This window comes from Bombina bombina, chromosome 1 (assembly GCF_027579735.1).
Source record: "Bombina bombina isolate aBomBom1 chromosome 1, aBomBom1.pri, whole genome shotgun sequence".
Classification (NCBI taxonomy): Eukaryota; Metazoa; Chordata; class Amphibia; order Anura; family Bombinatoridae; genus Bombina; species Bombina bombina.
Genome location: NC_069499.1, coordinates 47,308,827 through 47,318,662, shown reverse-complemented (window position 1 = coordinate 47,318,662; position 9,836 = coordinate 47,308,827). Strand labels below are relative to the sequence as shown.

The window sequence follows — 9,836 nt, the reverse complement described above, 5'->3', positions numbered from 1 at the left end:
GGGGGAGGTGCCCTGTTGTTGTCACCCAGATCTACACACGAATCATTGCTGCGTTTATAACTGCAGGGCGGTCCGGTGGCAGCTACAGGGTTAACGCATCCAACTCTACAGACAAAAACAGTGCGGCGCCTTTAAGAGCTCCCATCCCATTTTACTCTATGTTTACATAACAGAGCGGGCGATACCACTCGATTGTCTGCTGGGGAGAGTCAATAAATTCATGCCCGGCTTAAACACCGTAAGAATTCATGAGGTGTTTAGAGAACGATATGAAGCACGTGTAGAAAACAAACAACATAACAGGATGCCCTCCGACCAGCAGTTACTTGTTTGTTATTGGAGGTGATATTATCGCATGGTCTCCCCCTGTTACTGGGGGACGGTCCGGTGTCCTGTTGCCACGGCACTTGGAGAGCAGCGGGGCTCCATTCGTTGACTGGCGGTGGGAGGAGAAGGAGGCGGGCGGATGGTCATTTGGCTGCCTCGCAGTTAAGCTTCAGCTGCTTTAGTGAGGGGGGAAACAGAGCCTGGAGTAGAGGCGGCGGCACCCGGACTGGAGTTTGTGCGGCGCTCTGGTAACGGGAAGCTGAGAGAGGCCGTGATAACCTGGGAATAACGTGACCGGAGCTCACAGCCTGTTGGTAACAACGTGACAGGAGCAGCGCGAGACCTTGGTGACAGGAGTGACGCCACCTCGGAGCATTGTGACCTGGGAAACCTGCTTGTTGCTCAGATACCCCCGGGATCTTGTCCGATCAGTCTGCGGTTCTTATAAGACCTGCTCCGTTTTCTTGTTGCCTCCGGCCTGCAGTGTTCCTCTCCGGACACCCTGCGTCACATTCTCTTTATGAGCCCGCATGGAGTAGCGCTGTGGGCGGCGGCGGGGCAGGAGCGGATTCCCGGGATTATATGTGTCACAGGCCGGGATTATTGTTCTCCATGTTTTCTCCTAGTCAGGAGGAGCACTGCGCACCTAACAAGGAGCCCATCAAATACGGAGAGCTGGTGGTGCTGGGGTAAGTGGCTATGGAGGTGAGGCTGGCAGTGTGCTTGGTTAAGTGGCTAGGGAGGCTGGCAGTGTGCTGGGGTAAGTGGCTATTGAGGTGAGGCTGGCAGTGTGCTGGGGTAAGTGGCTATGAAGGTGAGGCTGGCAGTGTGCTGGGGTAAGTGGCTATTGAGGTGAGGCTGGCAGTGTGCTGGGGTAAGTGGCTATTGAGGTGAGCCTGGCAGTGTGCTGGGGTAAGTGGCTATTGAGGTGAGCCTGGCAGTGTGCTGGGGTAAGTGGCTATGGTGGTGAGGCTGGCAGTGTGCTGGGGTAATTGGCTATGGAGGCTGGCAGTGTGATGGGGTAAGTTTGTAGGCCCTTGTTCAGCCCGGAAGGTGAGACTGGCAGTGTGCAGGGCCAAGTGCTTGCTCAGCCCGGGAGGCGAGACTGGCAGTGTGCAGGGCCAAGTGCTTGCTCATCCCGGGAGGCGAGACTGGCAGTGTGCAGGGCCAAGTGCTTGCTCATCCCGGGAGGCGAGACTGGCAGTGTGCAGGGCCAAGTGCTTGCTCAGACCGGGAGGCGAGACCTGGCAGTGTGCAGGGCCAAGTGCTTGCTCAGACCGGGAGGCGAGACCTGGCAGTGTGCAGGGCCAAGTGCTTGCTCAGACCGGGAGGCGAGACTGGCAGTGTGCAGGGCCAAGTGCTTGCTCAGACCGGGAGGCGAGACTGGCAGTGTGCAGGGCCAAGTGCTTGCTCAGCCCGGGAGGCGAGACTGGCAGTGTGCAGGGCCAAGTGCTTGCTCAGCCCGGGAGGCGAGACTGGCAGTGTGCAGGGCCAAGTGCTTGCTCAGCCCGGGAGGCGAGACTGGCAGTGTGCAGGGCCAAGTGCTTGCTCAGCCCGGGAGGCGAGACTGGCAGTGTGCAGGGCCAAGTGCTTGCTCAGCCCGGGAGGCGAGACTGGCAGTGTGCAGGGCCAAGTGCTTGCTCATCCCGGGAGGCGAGACTGGCAGTGTGCAGGGCCAAGTGCTTGCTCAGCCCGGGAGGCGAGACTGGCAGTGTGCAGGGCCAAGTGCTTGCTCAGCCCGGGAGGCGAGACTGGCAGTGTGCAGGGCCAAGTGCTTGCTCAGCCCGGGAGGCGAGACTGGCAGTGTGCAGGGCCAAGTGCTTGCTCAGCCCGGGAGGCGAGACTGGCAGTGTGCAGGGCCAAGTGCTTGCTCAGCCCGGGAGGCGAGACTGGCAGTGTGCAGGGCCAAGTGCTTGCTCAGCCCGGGAGGCGAGACTGGCAGTGTGCAGGGCCAAGTGCTTGCTCAGCCCGGGAGGCGAGACTGGCAGTGTGCAGGGCCAAGTGCTTGCTCAGCCCGGGAGGCGAGACTGGCAGTGTGCAGGGCCAAGTGCTTGCTCAGCCCGGGAGGCGAGACTGGCAGTGTGCAGGGCCAAGTGCTTGCTCAGCCCGGGAGGCGAGACTGGCAGTGTGCAGGGCCAAGTGCTTGCTCAGCCCGGGAGGCGAGACTGGCAGTGTGCAGGGCCAAGTGCTTGCTCAGCCCGGGAGGCGAGACTGGCAGTGTGCAGGGCCAAGTGCTTGCTCAGCCCGGGAGGCGAGACTGGCAGTGTGCAGGGCCAAGTGCTTGCTCAGCCCGGGAGGCGAGACTGGCAGTGTGCAGGGCCAAGTGCTTGCTCAGCCCGGGAGGCGAGACTGGCAGTGTGCAGGGCCAAGTGCTTGCTCAGCCCGGGAGGCGAGACTGGCAGTGTGCAGGGCCAAGTGCTTGCTCAGCCCGGGAGGCGAGACTGGCAGTGTGCAGGGCCAAGTGCTTGCTCAGCCCGGGAGGCGAGACTGGCAGTGTGCAGGGCCAAGTGGTTGCTCAGCCCGGGAGGCGAGACTGGCAGTGTGCAGGGCCAAGTGGTTGCTCAGCCCGGGAGGCGAGACTGGCAGTGTGCAGGGCCAAGTGGTTGCTCAGCCCGGGAGGCGAGACTGGCAGTGTGCAGGGCCAAGTGGTTGCTCAGCCCGGGAGGCGAGACTGGCAGTGTGCAGGGCCAAGTGGTTGCTCAGCCCGGGAGGCGAGACTGGCAGTGTGCAGGGCCAAGTGGTTGCTCAGCCCGGGAGGCGAGACTGGCAGTGTGCAGGGCCAAGTGGTTGCTCAGCCCGGGAGGCGAGACTGGCAGTGTGCAGGGCCAAGTGGTTGCTCAGCCCGGGAGGCGAGACTGGCAGTGTGCAGGGCCAAGTGCTTGCTCAGCCCGGGCGGCGAGACTGGCAGTGTGCAGGGCCAAGTGCTTGCTCAGGCCGGGTTAAATTCTGCCTTAGGGAGATGAGACTGGCTGTGTACTAGAGCAGGGTTTGACAAATTTGTTCAAAATCTGGCAGTCAGTCCATAAATTTAGGAGCCAGAAACTTTCACAGCTGCAAGACATAGAAAGGATCTAGCTGCACCACACTTAATTTGTAGGTGTGTCAGGTAGCAGCCAGCTGAAGGCACCCATTGTTGCATCGGGGACTCTAAAACTGGGTCCCTGGTGCCTGGTTTTGTCAAGCTCTGTACTAGGGTAAGTGCTGCCTTAGGGAGGTAAGACTGGCTGTGTGTTGGGTAAGTGACTGATCCGTTACGGTGGTGAGACTGGCGGTGTGCAGGTATTTATGTGGAACGTACAGATCTGAGGGCACTTCCATGCACGTGTGTTGTAGGGCGCATGGCTCTGCATGTGTAGGAGAGTGGGTGGGGGCTGCTGTGTGTGTTTATATGTATGTGAGACTGTATATAAACATATAGACAGAGCAAATTGGTTAAATAAACAGATAAACTTCATCAATGTGATTGAACTTTAGAAGCCAGCAAGAAAGGTGAGGAACCAGTTACATGTTTAAATGGAGCTGGACAAGCTTATTTGTATGTGGTAATGTTGTAGAATAGTCCAAATTATTAGCAACAAGGAGCAACATTTTCAGTGAAGGAGCTCCCTGGCTCATGAGTATTCTTGAGGCCTGGTGGTGGTGGGAGCACAGCACTTTTTTGTGTCTATATATAGTGGTGGTGATGATGATGCTGGGAGCACAATCCTTTGAGTATGTGTGGTGGGGAGAATACAGCCATGTGTGTGTCAGCTCAATCAAATGAAGAGGCATGTGTGTCTCTACAGCACTGGTTTTCAAACCTGTCCTCACGCCTCCATAACAGGGCACATTTAGAGGATATCTGAACTGGAGCGCAAGTGAAACAATCAGCTGATTAGTAAACATTATTTTACCAGCTCTCATCCAAGGTAATCCTGAAAACATGGCCTGTTGGGGAGTCCTGAGCACAGGTTTGAAAACCAGTGCTCTAGAACAAACCGCTGGGATATAGGGGCTCCTTTAGAGTTTCTGCCCCCAGGTAAAGAACAGTTTAAGTACTGCCTAGTTTTTCACTGTTTTTATGGTGATCACCTGCATCTTACAGGGGCATGGGCCCCTTATTTTAAAGAACAGACTCCCGTCTTTAAAAGGAGGAATTACTTTTCCTCAAGCATTCAGGTTATTTCTTTCAAATATGGTGATCACCTGCCCCACTAGAAAACTACCACTGGGGATGGGGGGCTACTTTAGAGCCCATAACCCACTTCTGTTTTAATTGTCCCTGTAAGGGTTGTGGGGGGCTGAGATATTTAGCAGATGTTTCTATGCTGTGACATCACTACCGTGTACATAATGTCACTGTCTGTCTTGGCATGAGCCAGCAATGAGAACAGTCTCCTTTCCCTGTTTGAGTGTAGGGGGTTCCCAGAAGGAAGACACACAGTCCTCAACGCCTTTGTTGTGATGTAGGATGACAATGTTTTCCCCTGCACGCTAGGGTTTATTATTATATATTATTGCTATAGTCTGTGGGGGTTGAAGAGTTTAACTTTTTCATAGTTTTTGACTGTTTGACTGGGACCTTTTGTGGCATTTATGTACATTCTGCCATTGCATGTTTATTGTGTATATTCTGATTTCCACTTGTGTACACACATTCAGTTGGAAACTGCTGCAGGGTCCCGTTGCTTTCCACGAGTCACTATACAGATCAGTAATGGGTTAGATCTATCAAAAGTTCCGGCTGCAGACTCACATGAGTTAACTTGCAGTCGAGAGTTGAGACGCAGCAGTCATCAGACTGCTAATTCTGAACCCACTTCACCACCTGTTATGTGGCGTTTCTCAATCCCCCAGGACTTTTCCGACCGGGGAGATTACTGCTAGTGTGCAAGCAGGAGATGTCAGTGTGCAACGATAAGGGAACACAATGCAGAGCGGACAGGGGTGTCCACCAGACTTTGATAAATCTGGCTGTATGTGGAACTACACTTCCCACAATCCTCTGCTGTTTAACTTTTCTTCATTTATTTTATTTTTCACAGAGCATAGCAACCACTGCTTGTTCTTACTAAATAACAAGTTTATCTATGGCAAATTTCATAAAGATGTCAGTTACGTGAAAAATACCTTAACTATAGCAATATTCTACTGGTTTGATTACCTGAACCTGCAGCAAATGTCAGTCTTTGATATTTGGCATGCAGATAGTTTACTTTGGTCTTGCCTAGTAGGCAATAAACATTCAGTTACTGATCTATAAATGCTTAAAGGGACAGTCTAGTCAAAATCAAACTTTCATGATTCAGATAGGGCATGCAAATTTAAACAACTTAACAATTTACTTTTACCATCAAATTTGCTTTGTTCTCTTGGTCTTCTTAGTTGAAAGCTAAACCTAGGTAGGCTCATATGCTAATTTCTAAGCCCATGAAGCCTGCCTCTTATCTCAGTGCATTTTGAAAGCTTTTTTTTTTCCACAGCTAAACAGCGCTAGTTCATGTGTGACAGATAAAAATTGTGCTAACTTCTGTGGAGTTATTTGAGTCGGTACTGATTGGCTAAAATGCAAATCTGTCAAAAGAAAATAGATAAGGGGCAGTCTGGAGAGACTTAGATACAAGGTAATCACAGGCGTAAAAAGTATATTAATATAATAGAATTGGTTATGCAAAACTGGGGATTGCGAAATAAAGGGATTATCTATCTTTTTGAACAATAACAATTCTGGAGTAGACTGTCCTAGTTAACCCCTTCCCGCATGGAACGTCCTAGCCGTTTGACTGTACTGAAGCCGTTGCTGCTTGCTAAATGGGATCGCGGTCTGGAGGCCGTGCCTAGCATCGTAGGCACTCCCACCTGACCCAATCTGATCATTGAAATCACACGGTCGCATCAACGTTCGCGTGATCTCAATTTTTACTTCTTTACATCAGATCTTTGTTCCAATGTAGCCAAATAATTCTGGACGGGAAGGGGTTAATGATGCTTGTTTTGTTTCCTTTTTTTTTTTTTTCTCTTTTCGTTTCTTAAACATGCTCAGTAGAAGCAAGAAGCTGAATAAAGCCATGCTCAGTAGGCCTGTGGGAGTTGTAGTCCCAGATGTTGGTTTATATAGCTCTCTAGCCTGGAGGGTAGTGAGTATCTGCAACGGTGTCCTGTAGAATGTGTGCAAGTGATAATTAGATGACCCATTTGTTCAATAACAACCAAGGAAACTCGATTGGGGAAAAATGTGCATTAAAGGGACAGTCAACACTAAAATGTATTGTTTAAAAAGATTGATAACGCCTTAACTACCGATTCCCCAGCTTTACACAACCAACATTGGTATATTATTTTACTTTATAACATTTAAACCTCTACAAACAGCCTCTTATCACATGCTTTTCACAACAGGAGACTGCTAGTTCATGTGGGCCATATAGATAACATTGTACTCACACCGGTGGAGTTGTGGCTAACACAACACTAATTGGCTAAAATATAAGTCAATACTAAATAGCCATGTGATCAGGGGGCTGTCAAAAGATGCTCAGATACGAGGTAATCAGAGGTAAAAAGTGTATTTAATATAGGTGTTGGTTATGCAAAACTAGATAATGGGTAAAGAGATTATCTATCTTTTTTTAAACACTAAACCTGTTGGAGTTGACTGTCCCTTTTTAATGGCAGAGTTTTTCAAATGAAAAGTTTAAAAAAATAAATTCTGAAATATGCAGAAATTAAACTCGCCCTTTTTACCTTACATAATTTAATAATATAATGTAACATTCCCCCAATCAAATAATATATTTTTATTTCTATGTCTTAATGTTTTGGAAACAACCTTTTGCCATTAAATATTTGTTTATACTTTTAGGAAATATTGGTCAGACTTGCTGGGCCTATGGTTCTGATCTGTTTATCTGTCACTGACATTCATGGACTGTGCTTCCACCTCTGTATTTAACACACTCCGCCAATCGAGTGCATACAAATTATAGATATATAATTCACACTCTTAAACTTACTTGATTCAGACAGTTTGTGTAATTTAAAACAAACAAACTTCTGAGCTATGGGTCTGGTATTGTTGGTGTTTAAACCTCTGCTGTGTGTATGACAAAGCCACAGGAGGGCTGACACAATGCTGTATGTTGCTAATGCACTTTTAAAAGACTCGAGTCTTTTATCTCAATACAAATGTAATGGGGGAAAATCCTTTATGCAGCATACTCATACATTTAGTTATTATTTCTTTAGCTCTCTATGCTGACCCCTGGGCTGCGGCTGCTGACCAGCTTGGTGACACCAGTGATGCTAAATCCTTCTTTAATTAGAGTAGTGGCAGTAGTTGTAGAATAACCTGTGCTTCCTCACTGACATTATATGCTTGAAGTGAGGAGACCATAATAAAGCATAGTCATCTTCTGTGGTCTTGGGGCAGACCTCAAGTTGTACATCCCAGGCGCGGCCTGCAAGGTGATGTACTGAGCCTCACATATATAAATACAATTGGGATGTGGGTGGAGGGCTGTATGGTGGTAGTGTTGTTCCTGGCACGTGGATGTTTGAGAAACAATTTTTGTTTATTGGTCTCTGTACAATGCATGGATTAAAAATAATGTCAATGTTTGTTTATGGGCACGGAGACTCATGAGGAATTGCTGGAGACATACTATAGTCTTCTGTTTTCTTGCTGCTCACTAGTGACACCTAGTGGAGGAAGTGGTTTGTAGCATTAAAGGGACAGTGAAGTAAAAATTAAACTCATGATTCATATAGAGTATACCATTTCAAATTTCTCAATTTTTTTCTTTTTCTTCCAAGTTTGGTTCTTTTGGAATTTTTATTTAAAGCCCAAGAGCAGCAATGAACTAATTGAACACTTATCATGAGCTGATGTAAAGAATCCTATACATGCAGCCAGGGCCAGTGCTAGGATTTTTGGCCACACAGACGAGGAAACATTTTCTCCCCCCCCCCCCCCCACTTACATGCCATCCCATTGCTAGTTAAAGGGATATGAAACCCAAAATGTTTCTATCATGATTCAGATAGAGCATGACATTTGAAGCAACTTTCTAATTAACTCCTATTATCAATTTTTCTTTGTTCTCTTGGTATCTGTATTTTAAAGGGACAGTAAAGTCAAAACTAAACTTTCATGATTCAGATGGGGCATGCCATTTTAAACAACTTTCCTATTTACTTTTATCATCAAATTTGCTTTGTTCCCTTGGTGGTATTTTTGAAAAGCTAAACCTAGCTAGGCTCAAACTGATTTCTAAACAGTTGAAAACCGCCTCCTAGCTCAGAGCATTTTGAAAGTTTTTCACAGTTAGACTGTGCTGGTTCACATGTGTCATATAGATAACATTGTGCTCACTCCCGTGAAGTTATTTAGGAGTCTTCACTGATTGACTACACTGCATGTCTGTCAAAGGCACTTAGATAAGGAGGCTGTCTGCAAAGGCTTAGATACAAGGTAATCACAGAGGTAAAAAGTATATTAATATAACTGTGTTGGTTATGCAAAACTGGGGAATGGGTAATAAAGGGATTATCTATCTTTTTAAATAAGATACATTTTGGTGTAGACTGTCCCTTTAAAAGCACAAATGTAAGCTTAGGAGCTGGCCCATTTTTGGTTTAGCTCCTGGGTAGTGCTTGCTGATTGGTGGCTAAATTCAAATCAAACAGTGGTAGTGCTGCCTAGCAAATCAGACAGTGGTATGTCCTCCCTCTGAGCACATGCAAGAGTTCAGTATATACATATGATTCTGTGATTGGCTGATACAGGGGAATGGAAGAAATTTAGAAATGTGTCAGAAATAATCTGTTCATTTTTGTTTTTTACTATGTATATGTTTATTATGCAATTCTATTGTATTTAATGGACCTTTTAATTATATGGTTTCCACTCAGTTGTTTGCACAGTCTTTTATGGTCTATCTTTTTATATCTTTCCCTAATTGTTCCTAGCAGGAGAGATAAAAGTAAAACACAAAGGGACCTGAAACCCATATTTTTTTTTAGGATTCGGATAGAGCCTACAATTTTAAACCACTTTCCAATTTACTTTTATTATTTTTGCTTCATTCACTTGGTATCCTGTATTAAATGTGCAGCAATACACTACTGGTTGCTAGATGAACACATCTTCAAGTCAATGACGAGGCATATACTGTATGTGCATCTATCAATCAGCAACTAGCTCACAGCTCCTTTGCCTACCTAGGTATTTTTTCAACAAAGGATACCAAGAGAATGAAGCAAATTAGATTGAACTTAATTTGAAAGGTTGTTTATATTTCATGATACAGAGATCATAACAGTTTCAGTTTTGTGTCCCTTTAAGTTTAAACACGGTGTCTCATTGTTTAATAGAAACTAAACATTTACACTTCTATCTTCCTTAATTAAACAACATGCTAGAACATGCAGCTTTCTAATTTACTTCTGTTATTACATTGGCTTCATTCTCTTGGCATCCTTTGAAGTTGCAACAATGCACCACCAGGAGCTAGCTGAACATATTGTGCCAA

General features: G+C 47.0%; 1 protein-coding gene across 2 annotated transcripts in view; it reads left to right on the top strand.

Moving 5' to 3' along the window:
* The first annotated feature begins 435 nt into the window (after window positions 1-435).
* PELI2 (pellino E3 ubiquitin protein ligase family member 2) overlaps window positions 436-9,836 on the top strand; it is a 78,346-nt gene continuing 68,945 nt past the window's right edge. For both annotated transcript variants that reach the window (XM_053697333.1, XM_053697332.1), the window contains exon 1: window positions 436-1,016. In XM_053697333.1, coding sequence (XP_053553308.1) covers window positions 910-1,016 — 107 coding nt within the window. In that variant the 5' untranslated portion in view covers window positions 436-909. The remainder of the gene's footprint in view (window positions 1,017-9,836) is intronic.